General features: G+C 41.0%; 1 protein-coding gene across 1 annotated transcript in view; it reads left to right on the plus strand.

Moving 5' to 3' along the window:
• The window catches only part of PLCB4 (phospholipase C beta 4), a 1,792,792-nt gene that overhangs the window by 959,941 nt on the left and 808,646 nt on the right, over nt 1-24,205 (plus strand). The window contains exons 19-20 of the mRNA XM_044056592.1: nt 10,662-10,694; nt 14,680-14,712. Coding sequence (XP_043912527.1) covers nt 10,662-10,694; nt 14,680-14,712 — 66 coding nt within the window. The remainder of the gene's footprint in view (nt 1-10,661; nt 10,695-14,679; nt 14,713-24,205) is intronic.

Raw genomic sequence — 24,205 nt, forward strand, 5'->3', positions numbered from 1 at the left:
CACTAATGACCTGCCACTGATTTTTGATGACTTATTTATTTGAGTTAATATTGAACAGAATGAGGCTGACAAGGTTTGGAATATCTTTTAACAGTACATTTTTGTGCATCTCAATTTTCATTCATTATTTTTGGAAGAAATACTGCTTACACATATCTTAGATTTGATTGAAATTGCATCATATTTGTTTTATCTTTTTATTAATTGTATTTTTATTATTCTTATTAGTGCTTTAAAAATTAATAAAGTTGACATTGAAGCTCATGTCTGAAATCCATTGTTGTGGTACTTGCTTGTTTTAGTCGAGCTACAAGGTGCTGAGCATTCTGCATCTACCCAGTGCTGATTTCAAAACTGCTGAGAGAATCTAAAAAAACTAAGTGCCATTTTCAATTTATTCTGACTTATGCTGCACTTGCATTTGATTAAATATGCTGTTTTATTAACCTGCATTACATCTGCACTGTATTTTTTCATTGTTTTACTGTTAACAGTTTAATTAACTGTTCTGCTGTTATATTTAACTGTGTATCTGGTCTCCTGTGTTAAATTGACCTAAACAGAGTTTAAATATCTTTAGCATAGTCTGGTGACAGGTTTTTCTGTATCCAGATCTGTTTGTGTGATTCTTGTGTTTTGTGTTTCCTGCTACCGCTATGCTATCTTGTGTTGGTAGGGGCCTACCTGCACTTAGTGGGAGCAAGTGAATTGGTTGGAACTGGTCTGGCATAGAGTGTTTAGCTAAGAGCTCAGGGACAAGGATTGATTGCTCAGTTTCTGTGTTTCTATTTTACTTTTGTTTTTGTGGTATTTAAACCCTGTGTTTGTGCATTGCGCACCGCTGCTGTGCTGTTTTAACCTTTTGCAAGGTATCAGAGCTGCATTTTTTTCCCTTACCAGCACTCCTGTGTAAGTGAGGCCCTCTGTTGCAGCTACTATATTGATTTTATCCAGCCTTACTCACACCTATAGGTACTGTCCTCAGATAGTCCCACTCTACTATCCCTGGCCTCTTTTCCATAAATTCTGACAACCATGGATGGACAATTTCCTATGGTTTCTCCTGTTAATCTGATTGATATGTGCATACTGAGATGGTGTAGCAACCGTCTACACAGACAACCCTCTACTACTACCACCTAGGAACACAATATGTGAGAGATGCAATTAAATTAAGAACCTAGAATCCTTGCTGTCCCAATTACAAGCCAGTACATCTGGTACTGAGATGGCTGTCTGCACAAACACTACAAACATCACATTTCTAACACCACCCACACCTGTACAACACACTCTCACATATGCAGAGTTCCTCAACAAAAACATACCTAAACAAAAGAGACCTCCGAGGCAAAACACACACACATCACAACCCACAGCACCAAGCACCACACATAGTACACACACCTGTGTCTCACAGCCTCTACGTCCCAGCCACAAACTCTACATACTATTCATAGGAGACTCTATCATGAGTCACACAAATGTGACCCTCACAGGCTAGACAAGGAGAGCGTCACTGTAAGTTACTTGTCAGGTGCTACAATCCACCATATCATGCATGCACTCAAGTCTCTCAACAACAGGTACTGTTATGACTTTGTCATAGTCCATGTTGGTGTGAATGACTTGAGATGTACCTCTCTGAACTATATGAAGAGAGACATGATTGAGCTCACTGAATATGTGTCCCAAGCAGGTATGTCCCGAGCCTTAAGCAGCATCCTACCATCACCCAGTGCTGGTGTCATTCCAAGGGGATCCAGTACCTAACAGCCTGGGATGACATGACTGACAGACCATGGTGCTTTGCCAGAGATGTCCTTCATCTATCTCCCCTGAGCTTCAGGCTTCTGAAAAAGGCTCTTGCATTCCCCCATAGTGCCTTTTTTAGGCAATGTCATGAGGACAAAATTACCAATGTGAAAAACTCTTCTAAAAGAACTTTAAAGGTCATGCTGTTAAATGCCTGGAGTCTTAACATGAAACTGCACTCATTGCAAGCATTCCTCTACCTGGAAGATGCTGACATTTGTGCAGTCACAGAAACCTGGTTCAAAGCTGCGGAAAGCACCCCAGCCTTACCAGGTTACTTGTCCTACCGTACTTTCAGACCCCAAAAAGAGGGCTACAAAGTCGAAGGAGGTGGAGTATCAATATTTATCAAAGATATATATACCTCAAGGCTGGTCAAAGTATATAACACACAGGAGACACTCCAGGTGCAGCTAACTGTTGGCAAAACACCTATTCAAATCATAGCAAGCTACAGACCCCCAACCATGACTCAGGATGCCCACTCCACCTATTTGAACTTACTTGAATCCATTAAGATTCAACCCTCTACCCTGACCTGGGTAACTTTAACTACCCAACCATAGAGTGTAAGACCTATTCTAGCCCAAACATGAATGCCCAGAGATTCCTCAACTTTGTCAATGCCAATGCATTGGATCAGCTGGTCAACACTCCCCCGAGAGGTGAAAATATTTTGGACATGATACTAAACCATATGTATAGCCACTGTAGCACCCATACAGTATCATCCTCCTTGGTAAGATCCGACCATAAAGCGATCACTTTCAAAATCACCATCTCCCCTGAGCCTCCCCCCCCCGCCCCACTTGCCAGGATCAAACAAAAAAAATTTCCAAAGCTGACTACAACATCCTGAGCACGGGTATAAGCAGCTTCACAGCCAACATCTCTTCAGTTGGAACTAGCACTAATGTCCAAGCCTACACAAAAAATACCTGACAGGACAAAACCATCTTCCTCAAGGAAGAGTAACCCTGTCTGGTGGACAGCAGCAATAAACAAACTCTAAAATAAAAAGAAAAAAATTGCTGTCCAGGACCAGGAAGGAGCAGGTGCCAAGTTGGAAGCAATCTCTCCTTTGTCTGAACAAGCAAATAAGGTCACTAGTGAAATCCTCTAAGGCTAACTTTGAGTCCAAATTGGCCACATCCACTAAGGACAATCACAAGGCCTTCTTCACATACGTCCACAATCTCAAAGGTAACACCCAAATTTGCTCTGAACTGGTGGTCAAGTACACCACATACACAAATGCTGTAGATATAGCCAACCTGCTGGCACACAGGTTCAGTGAAAACTTCACCCCCGCCTCCCCCATCAATAAACCAGGACATCACCAGCACCTGCCCCCCTCCCTTCATCACCAGGGAGCAGATCTTTAATGCCCTCCTCAGAAACAAACAATAAACAACTAGGAAGCCAAACCTCGAAAATTCTTCAAGAAACACCATAAAGATTCAAAGGAAGACACAGAAGTGGCTTAATCCATCTTTATTCTTTCCGTCCTGGTACCTCAGCTGTTCGCCTTCAATGGGACACACTCTAACATTTTCAGTGTGCTTTTATATATGCATTGATCAATTAATTAAGCAATTAATTATACCAAACATTTTAACTCTTTCAACACTGAAACATTTTCCAGAGAAAAAAACATTTTTTTACAATAATTGAAACCATTTAGAAATCATTTTTCCATAGTATGCAACATTTCTTATATATGTTACAAAAATGTAAACATAGAATAAATACTCAAAATTACAGAAATACATTTCATTTATACAATAAATTCTTCATTTAGAAATGCAGTGTGAATATAACATCCTATGAATCACTTTGACTTTAATTTAAACATTACAAAACTACATTTTTATTATATATTAAGTTAACAAATATAAATTAAATTTCATTTAATCTCATTAAATCTCCAAATTCATTCCCTTAGGGAATAAAGTATGATATTCTATAATCATCCTCTGTTCAAGCTTGTTTAAAGCTACTTTAAAGTTCCCTTTACATAAATGGGGCCTAGCTAGTACACTAAATCTGAAACTATCATTTTTACCATCATGTATACTACATGCTACAGGGCTCTCCAGGTTACCCCTCCTTATGTCACCCAGATGCTCCAAGATACGAATCTTAATCTTTCTGGTAGTTTGCCCAATGTACCACTTTACTGGAACACAATCACAACCTAAGATGTATACTACGCCAGATGACCTGCAATCAAACCTCTCAAAAGCAATGTATTTTTTTCCATTTATTTTAACCCCATGCATGTTTTTAATTTTGTTACAAACGGAGCATTTGCCACAGCTATGCATCCCCACGCTACTAACTGTTTTGGTTTCAAGTTTTCTATTCAAAATTTCCTTTAAATTCGAATACCTTCTATAAGAAAAGGTAATGTGCTTGGGAAAAAGGTGACCTATTAATGGATCTTCACTCACCACATGCCACAGACCCCTAATAATTTTTTCCATAATACTTGAAAAATTAGAATACCTGGATACAAAAAATAACTTATTCAAATCTGATGCATTTTCAGAGTCAAATACATTCTCACACCCTCGCGTCCCAAATGTCTTACTTTTACACAATCTACATTTTATAGATTGAAGCTTGTCATGGTCATATCCACGTAAAGTTAATCGTTCCAGAATTTCATCACACACCTCCTCCCAAAGATTTTTATCCGAAGTATTCCTTAAATTCCTTTTGAATTCCCCTTCTGGTATAGCCTTAATCAGATATGCAGGGTGCATGCTACTAGCATGCAAAAAATTATTAACCGAAGTAGGTTTCCTGAAAGTTCTATATTCAACCAAACCACTTGTCCCCACATAAAATTCTACATCAAGAAAAGGAATTTGGAATTCAGATGTGTGTGCTACAAATTTTAGACCATGATAATTATTATTTAAATCCAACAGAAACTCATCAAACAAAATCATGTCCCCTTTACATACAAAAATCAAATCATCTATGTAACGTTTAAAAAAAATCACATTATTAACAAAAAATGTATTCTGAAACATGAATTCCTTCTCGAACTCTCCCATATAGATCACTGCATAGCTGGGTGCAAAAGCTGCAACCAGGGCTGTTCCTTTTGTCTGCAAAAAATATTCATTTTTCCATACAAAATAATTATGTGTTAAACTAAACTCAAGCAAACTTAACAAAAATCTAGTGCATGGTCCTTCTCCCATCATTTTATACACTGCTTCCATACCCCACCTAGTTTTAATATTGGTGTAGAGTGATACAACATCAACACTGGCCCAGTAGTAGTTGTCTTCCCATTTAAGTCCCTTTAAAGCCAAGCAAACATCCTGAGTATTCCTGACATGTGATTGAACCTTCGGTAGAAATTTCTTAAGCTGGAAATCCAAGAAAAGATTAACTCTCTCAACAAAAGACCCAATTCCTGAAATAATAGGTCTACCTGGGGGATTGGCAACATTTTTATGAATCTTGGGTATTATGTACATGTAAGGGTGTCGAGGTTCCTTCGTTGTTCCTTCATTGTTAAACTTTTTACATCCTTACTAGTTAAAAATCCCAGTCTTTCCCCTCTCTCCAATAACTCATTGAGTTCTTAAGAGTAAGAATTTAAGGGGTTACTTTCTAACTTTTGATAGGTATCTTCCACTAATAAATTATTAACTATGTTCTCATACCTAGGCTATCATTATTCATAATCACCCAATTACCCCCCTTATCAGCAGGTTTAACAGCAACTCTATCCAATTCCATCCTAAAAGCTTTAAGAGCTGCCCATTCATCTTTGCTTAAATTAAAAATCTTCTTACGCATACAAAAAGATTTATGTGCTGATTCCAATTTAGCCAAAATGACATGCTCAAAGGCATTTATTGCCAATGCCCTCCCGAAGGCAAATAATATAGCCTCCATGGGACCCGACAACATCCCTGGCTGTATCCTACATGAACTCAGGCATGAGCTTTCAGCACCATTAGGCACCCTATTCAACCAATGCCTGAGCACCAGCTTTGTCCCAGCCAAACTGAGGACATCCACTGCCATCCCTTTACACAAAGGTGGAGCATCCACCGACCCAGGCAATTATAGGCCCATCAGCCTAACTAGCCTGATCTGCAAGGCCATGGAACACATTATCATGAACCTTATAAACAAGGAAATTGGCATCCTCCAAACTCTTGAGCATACAGAGGTTTTGTCAAAGGCAGATCATGCCTTTTAAACTGGGTTGACATCTTCAAAACAGTCACTAAAGCCATGGACGAAGGAAAGATGGTGCACACCGCCTACTTTGACCTAGCCAAAGCCTTTGACACTATTCCCCACTTGGGCATAATAGATAGTCTCCCAGCTAGGCATCAACCTGTATGTTACCAGATGGATAGCTGACTGGCACATTGATAGAATCCACTCAGTCAAAACAGGGGAAGCCACCTTTAGTAGTAGACCTGTAATGAGTGGCATACCCCAAGGATCGGTCTTGGGGCCTCTGTACTGTTTGGGATATACTTTTCTGGGTGCAAGCCAAAACCAGTGGTCAGTGGCTGACTAAGTTTCCAGATGACTGCTATCTGGGTGCTCTCTTAAATTCTCCTAATGATGTGAATATCCTCCAAGAGGGCCAAACTAATGACTGGTGCCAGAAGCAAGGCCTCAGACTGAATGCCAAGAAATGCATAGTTATCCCCTTTAGGGAAAATGGCATCCCCACTAATTATCACATTATTAACAACATACTAAGCATGCAGTCAGTCATGAGGGACTTTGACACACAGGTCAATAGCAACCTGACTTTTGACTACCACATTGTCTCCATTGTATGGAAGGCTTTCTACGTGGCCCACCTCATAAGTAAGGGTATTTCATCCTGGAACAAGGAAATCATAACCTGCTTGTACTCTTCCCTTATCATACCTATTATCAAGTACAATGCCCCCTCTGGCATGTACTTTGCCAAGCACATGCAGCAGCTGGAGAGACTGCATAGGTTCCTGACCAGAAAAATCCAGGGTCTCAAACACCTATCCTATACAGATTGGCTAAAAGCCCAGTTCCTCTGCTCAGTCTCATACAAACTGCTCAGGGGTGACCTGTGTCTGGCATACAAGGCTGTCTCAGACCCAGCCTTGATGGAGTTGCTGCATATCCATATGTCAAACTCCACTCATGCAACCCACATGTAAGGCCTCAACCTGGTCTGTGACACTAACAGAACTCATTGGTGGGATAAATTTGTGTCCCAAAGACTCCCCCATCTGTGGAATACACTCCCTCTTCATGTCAAGCAGAGGACCTCACTAGCCCTCTTTAACAGGAACCTGGACAACTGGATGGGATACAGAAAATATACCCATGGGGATCCCACCCGTGTCCCTGTTTGAGAAGGAAAACAGGTGCTGACTTTGTGGGAACATGGGTGAAATTCTTGGCTAGGCTTATAAGGGCCTCTGGGCCAGTAACCTAGTATTGTCCTATGAACTTATGAACCTATGCGATTCCCACAACTATGAAGTGCTCCTAAATGTCATATGTAGAGAGAATGCAATAAATCTTCATGTTAGCAGAAAGGCCAGCAGAAATATAGCAAGTATTTTTAAATGTCATCTGTTTGTTTAAATCCTTTATGTCACTGTGCCAATATGCATTCACTATATATTCAGTCCTGCAAAGTACATTTCTTAAATTATTTATTTCAAGTAAATAATGTTATTATTAAATTTCAAAAGCTTGTGACTGGTATTTTATTTATTAGTATGTAAATTTAATGACTAAACCTAGCATATTATGGCTTCCGTCTTTCCCATAAAGGTAGGAAAGGGAGCAATAACAATAGAAAGGTATAAGTAGCCTCAGTTGGAAATATGTGTATTTGCAAAATGATCTTAGCTAAGTTTTAATTGCTGTTGCTAATTAGCAGAGAAAGGCACAGGGCTGACAGCATGATGGGTAAAATCCTGGGGATTCATTATGAAACTTATTTGGGTATGTCAGATCTTGGTATTTATTCAGGACAGTAATGCACATTTGATATGCACTATTAATGCTAATTGACCCTTGCACATTAGTTGGTGGTCAGTAGTACAGACTTTGTATTTTTAGCCTCTGATCATCATATAGTTTGTTATAGTCTCTGAGGAAGATTCTTAGACTTACGACTTCTTGGACTGTGGTGGAACATATTAGAAAAAGCATACCAATCTCCAAACTATTTATAAACTGGATTGCATAATCAAGTAAGCCTCTGTACTTGGCATTACTTAATTGTGTATCTGTAGTGCTCAGCAAAGTCCATCAGTCTGAATAACCACAGCAAATGTGCATCGGGTGATCCTAGCAACTAGATTAGTTATGCAGTAGTGGATGTCTGTCAAACAGTGTTGTTGTGCTTATCAAGTTCAGGAAATGTTATAGCATATTACTAGCACACCTTTTTTTAATGCAACATAGGTAATTCTCCAAGAGGAGCAGGCATTGCATTTGTAGGTCAAGTACTGTTGCTCAAAAGCACCATCTGGCTAAGTGACTTGCTCAATGTCATAAAGTATGTAAATGAAAGTAGAAAGATTCAAACCCAGTACCCTTGCCATGAGAAGCAGCTCATTAATGTTAGAACTTTAGTCCTTTACACCACCTTCCAGAGTAACAGTTTTTAACTAAATGCAAAATCTTTTATAGTTTAATCTTTCAGAAGACTGGATCACAGCAATATGCAGCAATGACTTTGTAATGGATACTGAAGATCAAACTGTTCTGATCATCACTCCAAATAATGCAGACTATATGATCTGACAAACATTAACCTGTTTGCAGTTATCAGAGGCTGTAAAGAAGGTACTGCAAAAATATATTACTAAAATGTAACATGGTTAGACGGTATTACACAATCCATGCCTATTAATGAATTAATTCATTCTTTAGTGCAATGAGGAAAGCAAAAGTATTACAGGCAATATAAATGATGCATCACCTTTTGTTCAACAACCTTCAAGTCATACAAAAATCAGAAATTCCTGAAACTACTGCATATGGAATACTTTTGTGAGGAGTCTTACATGCTTGCAGAACACTGACATCTCATTTTTGAACCTCCTATGTCTTTTCTGTCATCAAGAATAGATATCCCTTCTGAAATCACTCAGTACAGGTTTGACCTACTTGAATGACTAATAATGCTGTATTGTTACAGCATATACCTCTACAGTCAACACAGCCAAATCATGGACAAATAGGGGCCTTTGCATGGTAGTGAATCAGGCCTTTGCCAGCAATAAAATGATTCCATTATTTGGTTGTCTGTCCCTGCTACCATAATCATTGTTCAAACCTGTCAGTGTACATACTATTTTTTTCTTTACAATTTACACATATGTTTGGATTAAATTTAAAACTATTATTTCAAATTTTACAGAAAAAAACACAACAGCCACATTTCTAAACAAAACAAAATATTCCCACAATGGAAACAGATTTAGCATAAGAAACACTAAACTTATCTTCCCTTAAAAACTCACATTTAGTGAAAATATATCTGACAACCCATTAAACTACACGACACATGCTGGGATTCATAATCAAAAAGCATATACTGAAGTATGAAATAACATCTGCGTGAGGTGTGCAGGAATTCAAACCACAAATCCATAACGTATTTGCTAACATCATGGGACAGCCAGGAGAAGACCAGGACTACTGCTTGGTGAAATAATTTTGTAGAGTCACAGAAGACAAATAAAGGCTGAAGGAATCAAACCCTGTACTATGGGAAGCAGCCCTTTAACAGCTCATAACCTTACTGTTAGTCATCTGCATTAAGTACTAGGCAAACAGGGGTCTATATCAGGAGTTTGAATGCACAGGTGTCCGAATGCCGTAACATAGAACGGGGAAGTTCGATATGTGAAAATAGCAAAACCGCTGAACATCCCGGGGATCAATGAGAAGCCTAGACCAAATTCTCAGTTTCACCAAAGCACTGTCTGGTTAAGTGACTTGCTCAAGGGCAGAGGTTGATTGTGTGAAACATTATGCCTCTTGTCTATTGTAACCAGAGTATAGGGTTTGAACCAGAGCAATTAGAACATTTTACACAGACACACACACACACACACACACACACACACACACACACACACACACACACACACACACACACACACACACACACATACACAAAAACACATGCCTACCTTGTTTTCATTTGTGTCACAAAAATAATCCTGCAAATGAAGGACGCAGTTATTCATTCCATAGCTCGTGTTCTTAAAATAATAATGCATACCTGCTTTCTTAGAAAAAGAATGCCTGCTTAGCTTGTCTGAAAATCACTACAATCTCAATGCCTGTAGCTCGTATGAAAATGCTACATTCCCAGTTTCTTACAAATCATTCTACTGTAGGTTGCACCTGGTATTCCTGCCTGGAAAATTAAAGCTTCATGCCAGTTTAATTTTGCTCAGTGTGTGTGTGTGTGTGTGTGTGTGTGTGTGTGTGTGTGTGTGTGTGTGTGTGTGTGTGCGCGCATGCGTGTATGTGTGTGTGCGCACGTATGTGTACTACAAAAATGTCTAGTATGTACATTCCAAACAGAGCAAGAACAGAACATGCATGTGTGTATATATATTTATATATATATATATATATATATATATATATATATATATATATATATATATATATGTATGTATACGAGTGCATACTGTGTTTATGAGTATAATGGAAAAACTATATTATGTAAAAACTTCAGCAAGTATTGAACTTCTTGTTATACAAATAAGCATCTTAAAATACTGTCACGGATACAAGTTAATTAATTCCCTGTTCATTTTCTTTTTCTGTAGCCGATTGAAGATTTAGAACAAGATAATAAAAAGGTAAGACAAAAAATCATCCTATTTAGCATGATTCTAAGGTAAACTGAATAAAATGTTTTGGCTCATCAGGAAGCAGTTACAAGACTGATATTCATAAGTTCCTGAAAAAATAGTAAAATTGGGTGTCAAAGCATGAAGTAAAAAGGCTAAATTATGCAATGGTCCAAAAGTGATTTATTGTGGAACTAAAGCTGTGTGATGGAATTCATAATACATCAAGCAAAGTAACTTGCACTGTGCATAACCAAGAAGATAGCTGGTGGCATTCTGGTGGCAGTGTTTCCTGAAACTGCAGTGCCATTTCTTTCCATTCTTCTCTGCACCTTTATGCAGATGTCATTAGCAGAGGCATGTGCTTACTATCCTCGTGTTAATAACCTTCACAAGTCTCACAAGGAATGGATGAGAGATAGGACAAGGGTTATGCAGGCACCAAAAAACGACATTGTGCAAAATTAGCCAGTGGCTGAGGATAGGGGCTGCTCATTTCAGTTGAGTGGCTGTATGGCTTATGGGGATTAAGACTTAAACACAACCCAGATGACCTCACTGTGAGTAGCGGCTCAGGCACTGCATGAGGAGGGTAAGAAAGGAGAGGGCTACTAATGCTAGCTCACCCATCCTGGAAGGGGTGATAGTTCTATTCAGCTAGACACACCATCCTGTCAAGTCAAGGCTTGTATGGTACCAAAATGAAGCATATCACCAAGGACTTGGGCTGTTGGTGATAACTGGGGCTGTATACAGTTGAACCACATAAGCACACACAAAGTGCAGAAGGCTCTGTTGGTGAAGCTGGGATTGGGATTAATCTGGAATGAAGCCGGAACAGTTTAGTAGCATATAGTTTACTGGTCTGAGGACAGTTAGTCTATACATCACATGGCTGATCAGCTGACCACAATATATGCAAACTAAACCAGCTCACTTTAAATGTTGAACATCATTTTTAATATATCTGGCAGTTGAGTTTGAATGGCTGCATGAAATCAAGCTTGAATGACATGGAGAACTTTAAAATCTTTTCAAAAAGGAGTACAATATATGTTATTCTTTATGTAGTGCATTTCTACATAATATAGATGTGCAGTCGGCTTTTAATCCAGAAGTAATTTCAGCCAGTGTCATGCACTTGGTGGCATTAAATAAAGCTCAACAATATTTGAATAAAATCTCCGCTGTAAAACTGCTACTCCCTATAAGTCTGTCATTTTAAAAGTGTGTAACCAGACTTAGTTTGGCCTAGTACCCCTGAAAAGGCCTCTTTAATAATTTGTATGTGATTTGTCATTGATTCATCTTTTTTAGTCACACTTGTAAGATGAATTTATTGTTGTAACAGTTTAAATTATTATGCTTTTTATTACTAAGAAAGTATCAGGTGTGTTTGACACTAAAAACAAAACACAGTGTGTTTCATCACAACGAGTGTGACTTTGTGTGAGAGTGCCAGCAGTTTTATCCACCAAAGTCCAGTGTACTGGACTTTTAAGTGGATAAACTACTTTGGAAATGACTGTACCAAATATTGTCTATATCCTATCTCAGTCTATGTCAACAGCAAACTCACCTTAAGACTAGTCAAACAGGGTGATGTGCTTGAACTTCTGCATGTCCATATTTCTATAAGAAAAATCCCATACCATATCCTTCCATGGTATAGGACACCTTTTATGACCCAATAAACCCTAAATCATACTTGGACTTACTGAAGGCCCTCACCATTCAACCAAATACCATATTTAAGGGCAACTTCAACTATCCCACTATATACTGTGATACTTACATGACCCCGAACTTATACACCAAGAGATTTCTGGACTTTAACACAAACATCTTGGACCAGATAGTCCATATGACCTCTAGGGATACAAACATGCTCACCTTGGTATTCACAAAAATGGGAGAACACTGTACTCTCCTAGCACTGGCAAGATCAAAACACAAAGCTGCTTCCTTCCTAATAAAAATCAGTTCTGTGACCCTGCAAAACCCATGACATTTAAGTAAAGCAAACTTCTTGCTACTAAGTGATAACCTGTCAGAAGTTCAAGCACCCCTCCCCCCACAATTCCTGAAAACACAGTTGCCTATGCAGAATTGTTCACTGAAACCCTGGACAAATCATATCAATAAATGCACGGAGATTGCTGTGCCTACCAGAAATAAAACCAGAGCTAACTCAAAAAAAAAAAAAAAAAAAAAAAGCAACCATAAACAGGTTGTATAAAAAAGTAGTTTTCAATTGTGTCACAAAAATAATAATGCAAATGAAGGAAGCATCCATGCATTCCATAGCTTGTGTTCTTAAAATAATATTATATAATGCCTCCTAAAAAACGTGCACGCTGATTGGCCAGCCCAACCAGCGTGCCCGTTGTAAATCCCTCAATATACTAACGGAAAAAGGTCCGGTCGCCCGGACTTTTCCGTTAATAAACATATCTCGCTATGTTAAAAGAGTTTAACATAGCGACACAGGTTTAAAAAAAGCAACGCAGATCTCCGTTGCTTTTTAAAGCTGTCTCGCTATGTTAAACTCCTTTAACATAGCGACATAGTAAGCAACGGAGATCTTGCGATCTCCGTTGCTTTTAACCTGTCTCGCTATGTTAAATGGGTTTAACATAGCGAGACAGTTTAAAATAAGCAACGGAGATCTCCGTTGCTTATTTTAAAGCTGTCTCGCTATGTTAAACCCATTTAACATAGCGAGATAAAAGCAACGGAGATCTTGCGTTCTCCGTTGCTTTTGCCCACAGCTCTGATGTACTGTGTAGGCATGCGCAGTACATCAGAACTGCCGTGAGCACCAGACAGCTGCGGAAGGGCAGCAAAGAGGCATTATACAATGCCATTATTTAAGAAAAGTAATTATTTCTTTTCTTAAATAATGTCATTAGATAACAATAACCACTTCTGGGTGTGGGTAATGCTGGATTTACCCACGGTTGTCTTTGTTTGGTACCTCGGGCTTCGCCCTCGGGACCAAACCACGCCAACCGTGGGTAAATCCAGCATTACCCACACCCAGGCGTGGGTTATTGCTATAATGCATACCTGTTTTCTTAGAAAAAGAATGCCTGCTTAGCTTGTCTGAAAATCACTACAATCTTGTTGCCTGTAGCTTGTATGAAAATGCTACATTCCCAGTTTCTTACAATTCATTCTCCTGTAAGTCGTACCTGGTATGCCTGCCTGGAAAAATGTGCTTTGTTTGTGTGTGTGTGTGTGTGTGTGTGTGTGTGTGTGTGTGTGTGTGTGTGTGTGTGTGTGTGTGTGTGTGTGTGTGTGCTTGCTTGCTCCTCTCTCATTGGCCGAAAGCATGCCAAGCAGGAAATCTTAAAGGAGCAACATGCAGACACTGCACAAAGTAGGAAAACTTCTTTTTTTAATTTAATGTTGTGGATCTTGGGTAGCTGCCGAGGTTACCTAGTGCTGGATCTGGCCCTAGACAAGACCTTACATTTTTCCTATTCTAATGCTCAAATGATTCTTCAGTCTAGTAAAATACATTTTTTTACTACACTGATTATGGTATGGCCTTTAGTTAGCAGGTAGGCAGTGCATCGCAATGTCTAACAGAACAATACATTACTGTAGAATCACTTGAGTTTCAGAAGTGCACTGTGAATCAGAGTATTTTTCAAATAAATGTACTCCAGAAAGAAGATATGTGTGTGTGTGTGTGTGTGTGTGTGTGTGTGTGTGTGTGTGTGTGTGTGTGTGTGTACTACAAAAATGTGTAGCATGTGCATTCCAAACAAAGCGAGACTAGAATAATACACACACACGCTCGCACGCACACACACACACACACATACACACACACACACACAAGTGCATACTGTGTTTATGAATATAATGGAATGTCATTATGTAAAAACTTCAGCAAGTATTTAACTCCTTCTTATACAAATAGGCATCTTAAAATACTGTCACAGATACAAGTTAACTAGTTCTCTATTCACTTTCTTTATTTTAGGCTGTTGAAGACTTAGAACAAGATAATAAAAAGGTAAGACAAAAAAATCATCCTAGCTAGCATGATTCTATGGTAAACTTAATAAAATGTTTTGGCTCATCAGGAAGCAGTTACAAGACTGATATTTATAAGTTCCTGAAAAAACAGTAAAATTGGGTGTCAAAGCATGAAGTAAAAAGGCTAAATTATGCAATGGTCCAAAAGTGATTTATTGTGGAGATAAAGCTGTGTGATGGAATTCATAATACATCAAGCAAAGTAACTTGCACTGTGTATAACCAAGAAGATAGCTGGTGGCATACTGGTGGCAGTGTTTCCTGAAACTGCAGTGCCAGTTCTTTCCATTCTTTTCCTCACCTTTATGCAGATGTCATTAGCAGAGTCATGTGCTTACTATCCTCATGTTAATAACCTTCACAAGTCTCACAAGGAATGGATGAGAGATAAGACAAGGGTTATGCAGGCACCAAAAAACGACATTGTGCAAAATTAGCCAGTGGCTGAGGATAGGGGCTGCTCATTTCAGTTGAGTGGCTGTATGGCTTATGGGGATTAAGACTTAAACACAACCCAGATGACCCCACTGTGAGTAGCGGCTCAGGCACTGCATGAGGAGGGTAAGAAAGGAGAGGGCTACTAATGCTAGCTCACCCATCCCGGAAGGGGTGATAGTTCTGTTCAGCTGCACACGCCATTCTGTCAAGTCAAGGCTTGTTATGGCACCATAATGAAGCATATCACCAAGGACTTGGGCTGTTGGTGATAACTGGGGCTGTGTACGGGTGGAACCACATATGCACACACAAAGTGCAGAAGGCTCTGTTGGTGAAGCTGGGATTAGGATTAATCTGGAATGAAGCCGGAACAGTTTAGTAGCATGTAGTTTACTGGTCTGAGGGCAGTTAGAGTCTATACATCACATGGCTGATCAGCTGACTACAATATTTGCAAACTAAACCAGCTCACTTTAAATGTTGAACATTTTTAATATATTTGGCAGTTGAGTTTGAATGGCTGCATGAAATCAGGCTTGAATGAAATGGAGGACTTTAAAATCTTTTCACAAAGAAGGAGTACAATATATGTTATTCTTTATGTAGTACAGTTCTACATAATATAGATGTGCAAAGTCAGCTTTTAATCCAGATGTAATTTCAGCCAGTGTCATCATGCACCTGGTGGCATTTAATAAAGCTCAACAATATTTGGATAAAATCTCCACTGTAAAACTGCTGCTTCCTACAAGTCTGTCATTTTAAAAGTGTGTAACCAGACTTAGTTTGGCCCAATACACCTCAAACAGCCTCTGATAATTTGTATGTGATTTGTCATTGATTCATCTCTTTTAGTCACACTTATAAGATGAATTAAGAAGTTATGTACCTACCATAACGTTCCATGTTAGTTGTCTTCTTCTCGCCTTCTTTCTTGCTGGTTGGGTTCAGAGCCGATCCTCGGCTCTGACTCGGCCATCTTCAAAAGCTCGAGAGCTGCTTACTGGCTCGAGTCCGCCCTATATCCCATGATGCCTGGCGCTAGATACCCAGATCTCGTTTGGTAAGTCTAACTGCAGACATAATAATAAAGGAATTCTGTCCTAGAATGCATAAATCCTACTGGAGAGACTACTAGTCAGAAGGAATAGCCAGAGAAGACTCAGCCAGTGAAAATTAAAAAAAAACATAAGGAACTCTTCTCAGTCTACTAGGATAGAGGGATGGAGGGTGGGACGCAAGAAAGAAGGCGAGAAGAAGACAACTATCATGGAACGTTATGGTAGGTGCATAACTTCTTAATGTTAAGTTGTCTATCTCGCCTTCATTCTTGCTGGTTGGGACAGCATCCCTAGCACCTCAATCCTGGGTGGCTCATCGAAACAGACTCTTCAGAACAGTGGAACCAAAATCAGCTCTGCTCCTGGAGGCCACGTCCAGCTTATAATGTGAAATGAAGGTATGAGGATTGGCCCATGTAGCTGCCACACAAATAGTTTCCATTGGCAATCTTGCCTGAAAAGCCACTGAAGTAGCTAGAGCTCTAGTGGAGTGACCTTTTGGTTTAGCTGGAAGCTCTTTATTCCTTAGCTGATATATAAATGTAATAATAGACGTCAACCACCTAGATAAAGTTACTTTGGACACTGGTAGACCTTGTTTACCCTCAGCATAGGACAGGAACAGCTGGTCTGATTTTCTGATTTGCTTAGTTCTATGCAAGTAAAAATGTAACTGTCTATGAACATCCAACTGATGCAATTTGTACTCCGCCTTTTTGGAATAATTTGGAAAAAAAACACAGGGAGATCAATAGACTGATTCAAATTATTCTCGGAAGAAACCTTTGGAAGGAAGGAAGGATTAGTCCTGAGAGAAACTCTGTCATTGTGGAAAACTAGATAAGGAGGGCGAGCACAAAGAGCCTGAAGTTCAGAAACTCTTCTGGCTGAAGTAATTGCAACCAGAAGAAGGGTTTTCCAAGAAAGAAACTTCAAAGAACAAGAAGCTGCAGGTTCAAAGGGGGGCAATATCAGTGAAGCTAAAATCAAATTTAGATCCCACGGAGGCGGGGGATCTCTCACTGGGGGCCTGAGTAAAGTAGTGCCTTTGAGAAAAGCTTTACAAAGCTTATGGGACATAATACCAGTATCTGATAGGCCTGTATGAAAGTTTGAAATTGCAGCTAACTGAACTCTAATCGTGGCAGAAGAAGATCCAGCATGAAAAAGTTCCGCTAAAAAATCCAAAATATGGTGCACAGGGGCTGAAAAGGGATCTATATTTCTAGCCACTGCCCAGAAAGAGAAACGTTTCCACTTACTAGCATAAGTCTTTCTAGTGGTAGACTTATGCAATGATAAGATGATTTCACTCACCGAATGGGAGATGTTCGGAAGCCTGGCTAAGGTCGGAAGTGGAGCGACCAAGCAGTGAGCTGGAGAGATTGAAGGAATTGGTGCAGCCCGCCCGATTGATGGATCAGGAGGTCTGGAACTGGGTCCAGGGTCCAGGGCTGCTCCAGAAGGTGATGATGCAGGAACGGGAACCAAATTTGTTGAGGCCAGTAAGGGGCAATGAGGATCATCTTGCATCCCAATGTGGTAGCTTTCTGTATTAGTTTGGGTATCAGGGGAAACGGAGGGAATGCATAAAGAAGTGCCTGAGGCCAATCGTGAACTAGAGCATCTCTGGGGGAATGTCTGGGAAGAGGGAGGAGAGAGAAGAAATTGTTGCACTTGCTGTTGAAGGGGGTGGCAAAAAGGTCGCTGCAAGGCTGACCCCATTTGCAGAAGATTTGGTCCGCCACTGTCTGATTGAGAGACCATTCGTGAGGCATGAGAATTGCTCTGCTCAGCCTGTCCGCTATAATGTTGGACTTCCCAGGGATGTGTGCTGCTATCAGAAACCGTTGGGAAGAGATCGCCCACTGCCAGAGTCTGAGTGTCCGCCCTGCTTGTTGATGTACCACACTACCGACATATTGTCTGTTTGAATTGCAATGGTCCCGGTGGGAAGAGAGTTCTGAAGAGCTTGCAACGCCAAAAGCACGGCCCTCCTCTCCAAGACATTGATATGCAGATGGTACTCGTGAGGCTGCCAGGTGCCTTGGACTGTTCTGCCCTGAAAATGCCCCCACCCCACCTGATCAGGGTGGCATCCGTGGTCACTGTAGCCACTGGAGGAGGAAGAGCAAATGGTCTGTCCTGGGGTACTGATGGGGAAACCATCCACCAAGCAAGTTGGTTTTTGCATGTCTGTGTGATCATTATCTTGTGAGACATTAGTTGCTGGAAAGACCATTAGGTGAACAGCATCCACTGAAGAATTCTCATATGAAAACGAGCAAGGGGAACTAGTATGATAGCCGCTGCCATGAGACCCAAGGTTTTTAGGATGAATGTGGCCTGAATTTTTCTGCATCCTAATAAGACCTGCACATGTCGGCGAATGTCTAACACTCTGTCTAATGGCAGTCTCACCAACATGTCCTTTGTATTCAAGTTTGAGCCTATAAAGGTAATAGATTGACAAGGCGACAATGCAGACTTTTCAAAATTTATTGTGATACCTAGTTTGGAGCAAGCTTGGATGGTGTAGTCTCTGGCTCGCAGCAGGTGATGTCTGGTAGTAGCAGTAAGGAGCCAGTCATCTAGATATGGAAACACCTGGAATCCTTGCCGTCTCAGGTGAGTGGTAACTACTGCCAAACATTTAGTGAACACCCTGGGGGCTGTGATGAGACCAAAGAGCAGAGCTCTGAACTGATAATGACTGGCTCCCACCTGGAAGCTGCGGAAGCTTCTGGAGCATCTGTCCATTTTGATATGGTAGTACGCATCCTGAAGATCTATGGAGCACATCCAATTGTCCTGACCCAGAAAAGGTAAAATGGACTGTAGCATGATCATCCGGAACTTCGTTCTTTGAACAGACCTGTTTAGCCTGCTGAGATCCAGAATGGGTCTCCAGTCCCCTGTCTTTTTTGGTACCAAAAAGAACCTTGATTAAATTCCAGATTCTTGCTGGTCTGCTGGGACTGGCTGGATGGCTCTTTTTCTTAGCAGTTTTGATATTTCTTGAACTGCTTGATCCCTTAGAATGGGTGGAACATCTGGAAGGGATTTGTTGGGAATGTAGGGGCTGCAAAAGAAGGGGATTTTGTAGCCTTCGGATATGATAGACGGTACCCATTTGTCTTGTGTTATACTTTGCCAGGCTTTTGGGTACAGCGATAATCTTCCCCCAACTGCCTCCAAAGGTGGACAGCTGGGGAGCACCTCAGGGATGCTGGAAGGGCTTGTCAGAGAAAGATTCTCTGTTGCACCAACACCAGCAAAAAGGAAATTGCAAATCCAACACACAAATCCAGCACTAATTCACCAGTTTCTGCTTTATTGCTTAAACGATCTGGTACCTCGGCCTTTCGCCTTCAATGGATCACAATGAATGTCTTTTTCACCAAATATATATATATATATATATATATATATATATATATATATACATATACACATTAATTTAATAGCAATTAGCACAGACAACTTCATTAATCCATCAATCTAGTTAACATTTAAAGTAACATTTTCAAAAAATTATTTTTCTCCACATTCTTGTAAAAAACTTTGTTATAACTTTTTTATATATATAATTTTTTTTTTAAAATTCATCCAAGAATAATTATAAATATTAATATTAATATAACATATGCTCAATCCATTCATTACAAAAATATGATCCAATTAAATACCCAATTCAAGATTAAGTCCAAAGGGCTTCAACGTCTTAAATTTCAGAATCATTTTGGTTTCTAACTCAAGTAATTTATAAGAATAATCCCCTCCTCCTTCCATACAAAATGGCTTCCCAAGTACACAAAACTTTAAACTGTTGGGTGAGCCACCATGTTTTTCATAAAAATTCTCTCTTGCCCTGATTTTGCGGACACCCTCTGCCCAGAGGGCGGCATCTAATGTTGTTGCCTCCTCTGCCCCTGGAAGGGAACTCTCCACGTGTGTCAGGCACGGCTCCCTGGGGTTTCCGGAAACACATCTTCCCACTCTTCTGACCTTTGGGATATGGTCTAGAAGGAGTGGAAAAATGGACTCCCATAGCAGAGAGAGTCTTGCCTTTCTGCTCACACCTGGTAAGGGTATCCTTCACCTGTGGTCCAAAAAGAGCAGAACCATCAAAGGGGGTGTTGGTGAAAGACACCCTGAAGGGTTCCACAAAGTTACATAACCGCATCCAAGCATGCCTCCTCAAGGCCACGCCTGTGCCTGTGGCCCTACTCGCACCATCGGCTGCATAAAAGATGAGCCGCATGGAGGAGTCTACTACCGAATTAAGAGTCGCCAGCTGGGAGGCAACCTTAGCCTGGGCCCCCGCAGCTGATGGATCTTGAAGGGTATCTCCTAGCTCTTTAAGGAGATACCTCTGAAGACAGGTAAAGTGGCAGAAGTAGTTCAGCGACCTCATGGAGAAGGTCACTGAGGAAAACATCTGCTTCCCATATCTGTCCATCTTCCTAGATTCCTTATTAGGGGGATGGACAGATGAAGAAGTTTCAGCCAACTCTTTTTTTGTGGCCGCTGCTACCACCATGGCATCAACGGGAACACCTTTTGTCAGAAATTGCTTGTCCTGTGGTGCAGTAATAAATTTTGTGGGTCTTCGGGGGGTTGGTTCCACTGTGTCTGGGGCTGACCACGCCTTCCGAGCCACCACCGACATCAGCGGATCGAAAGGCGGAGACACTCAAGAGGTGGAAGGTCGGGAACCAAGTGTGTCCAGGAATACCGAATCATCCTTGGAAGGGTTAAGGGTAGTCCAGTTCTCCCTCTGCCTAAGTATCTCAAGGATGTCTGAGAAAGAGACGTCCTCAGAGGGGGATCTCGGGGACCCTTCCGAATCCTCTAAGTCGGTATCTGAAGTGACAGACTCAGGGGAGTCAACATGCTTCCTCTTGCATTTCCTCTTTAGAGGGGGCTTCTCTGAATGATCAGGGGAGGCCTCTGAAGAGGAAGATACACCCAATGGGGTGCCCTGGAGCACTTGTTCCCCACGCTTGGGGTCTGGAGGAGGGGCAGAGGCAGATGCAGGCACCATGGGGGGAGGAGCCGATGAGGCTGATCGTGGGGCTGACTCAAAGGCCAGCACACTCCTCATGACCTCAAAGGCACCCCTTCCTGATAGTAGAGAAGGCTCCGGCTCCGAAGAGACCGGAATCCTTCCCAGCACCGAGAGAGACTGCTCCGAAGCCGATGTAGGAGCCGAACTCACCTGCGCCGAAGCTCCGAGAGGGAGAATGAGGTCGGACAAGGGTCCGATGCCACTCGCCCCCTCGGAGCCGACGAGGGAGTCCCGGCACCCAGATCCCTCCAAGGATGGCACCATGGAGGCGATTGGAGCTGATGACTGAACCGAAAGGGTAGGTATCGGCACCGACGGTTCCACGATCCGAGCCCCAACAAGCTCCGGCTCTGAACTCAAGGGGTGAGTCGAAGGAGGAACTACTGCAGAGATGGGTGGAGCCAAGCACTGATGAGGGGGGCTGGATAACATTTTAGCCAGGCCTATGATTTTAGAAGCCTGCTCACCACTCTCTCCACATCGTGGTCAGATAGTCTAGAAGACCGAGAAGAGTGGGATTGGTGACTTCGCTCTGAGTGTAACAGAGGCGACCCCAGAGCTGAGTGTATCGATTCTAGGGATGGATATATAGAGCGTTTTCGGCTCCTTGACGGTTCCGACACCAGAGTCAGGGCCGACTGGGAGACAGGTACTTTGGTTCCAGCCGGAACCGAAGTTGAAGCAGGCCACACCCGACGACGGCTCCGAACTGGGAGCCGACGGCTTCATTGGCTTAGAGGGTTTCACTGGCTGGGCCTTAGCCGGTGACCCGTCAGGTCTGAACAAACCCCTAAGGATTAGCTTATTCCTACGCTCCTGCAGGACTCTTAGACTAAAGGTGTGGCACACCGAACAAGAGACGTGCAGGTGTAGGGCGCCCAAACAGTAGACACAAGAAGTGTGACCATCTGTCAGTGACATCTTCTGACAGCATGAGTCACACTTCTTGAATCCAGATACTTTCGTATCTTTGGACATTCCTGTAAAAGGAAATATCAGTCGCAGGAAAAAAAGACAACAGAAGGGAAGTAGGCAACCAGTAAAACACACAGCACTCAACACAAGTTACCACACCCTAACAGCACACACAATATATATATATCTAAGAAATAGTAAATAAACCTACTGATATATAACAATTTCTAATAAAACTACTATATAAATATTGAAGAACAAGGATTAGCCTCTAACTAAAAATGGCTACCTTGAAGAAAACAAAAGGGGGAGGGGGAGGGGAAAACTCTCTAACAAAAAACGAGTTTCCGAGGGAAAGGAGACTAAAATACAAATAGTTAATTAGACTACTAGAACTACTATAACTAAAGACTAACTACAATACAAATTTTTATAAAAGTATCGAGTTGCTGGCTACTGAGACTTGTCTGCATATATCAACTGGACATAAGCTGATTTAAGTATATTTTCTGCACTTATTTAAGATTTGAGTGAGTAAATATTGTGTGTCTTGGATTCAGTAAATATTGTGTGTGTCTCTGAATCTCTGCAGTTAGCCATCTGAGCTCACTGAAAGTTGTTAGACTGCTTTGAAATTCCTTTGTTAGTGTTAATTAGCTTGGGGGTTTGTGCTAACATTAAAATCTGTGTTGGTTACATTTCTAGTAATCATTTTAAATCGAGTTGCTGGCTACTGAGACTTGTCTGCATATATCAACTGGACATAAGCTGATTTAAGTATATTTTCTGCACTTATTTAAGATTTGAGTGCGTAAATATTGTGTGTGTCTCTGGTGGCTTTGGAATTGCCCACCCCTGCTGTAAATCTCTTTTTGCACACTCCTCCTGGACCCATCTCATTCGCTCACTCAGCTGGGTACAGTGAGATCATATTTTGATTTTGGATACTCTTACTAATCCTATCTCCTCTGCAGTGTACAGAGAGAGCACTTGGGAAGGGCATTCCCCTATAGTGTCTTAATCTGCTCTGTTTCCTCCATCCCAAAAAAAAAAATTTTTTTTTGCACTTTAACTGCCTTACTGTATTTGTGTTTCTTCCTACTTTCTTACCTTATTTTGCTTTTGCCTCTTTTAAAAGTACTCAATTAAATTTATTCTGCTGCCTTTATTACTGCTTGTTAATAGCTTGATTAAATTGTAACTGTTATTCTAAGGCCCTTGGTTTAAGCACTTCGGCTTCAAACCAGTTGTTTTACATTGGGAAGGTTTGTGGTCTGCACTGTTGTGGCAGGACAGGTAGCGTACATCCTTCTAAGTTGGGAACTGCTGATTGAAGGCTCAGTGTCTGTTATTCTAAAAGTGTATTAGTTCTAGGTTAAGGACTTGGGCTTCAGGCCAGTTATTTTACATTAAGAAGGTTTGTGGTCTGCACTCTTGTGGGAGGAGAGGCTAGATTCTGCCCTTCTGAGCTGGGAATTTCTGGCTTATTACGCATGCTTATTTGAACTGTTTCTTTCTGAAATCGGTACGCCTTGTTTGCTGTAGCATAGACTAGATTCAGGCCAGCTGGATCTAGCTTTGTTTGTATGAATTGTGCACTGACCCAGGCCGTCTTTTTTGAAGAAGGTTTCTCTGTACCCTAGTGGCAGGACTGTGCAGTTAGAACTTGTCTGATTAAAGACTGCTGGAACAGAGCTCAGTTTTAAGCTTTTTAACTGGTCAATTGGGTAAAGTGTTGTTTTGATTGTATATGCTCTATTTTCTGGGGAAAAAATATTTATATATATATATATATATATATATATATACACTTTCTCGCCTTTCTGAACTAGTATAGTCCAGTTTTCATGTTATTGCTGAATCCAGGGTTGTGTTACAAGTTTCTGTGTTGCCATACCTTACTTGGATAGAAGGACGTTTCTCTGTTCACCTGTGAGAGAGGGGAGCTTTGAGCAGGCTATCTGTCCCTGGAGGAGTGGTTTCAG

The sequence above is a fragment of the Protopterus annectens genome, chromosome 1.part2 (assembly GCF_019279795.1).
Source record: "Protopterus annectens isolate FY-2018-M chromosome 1.part2, PAN1.0, whole genome shotgun sequence".
In the NCBI taxonomy this organism is placed as follows: domain Eukaryota; kingdom Metazoa; phylum Chordata; order Ceratodontiformes; family Protopteridae; genus Protopterus; species Protopterus annectens.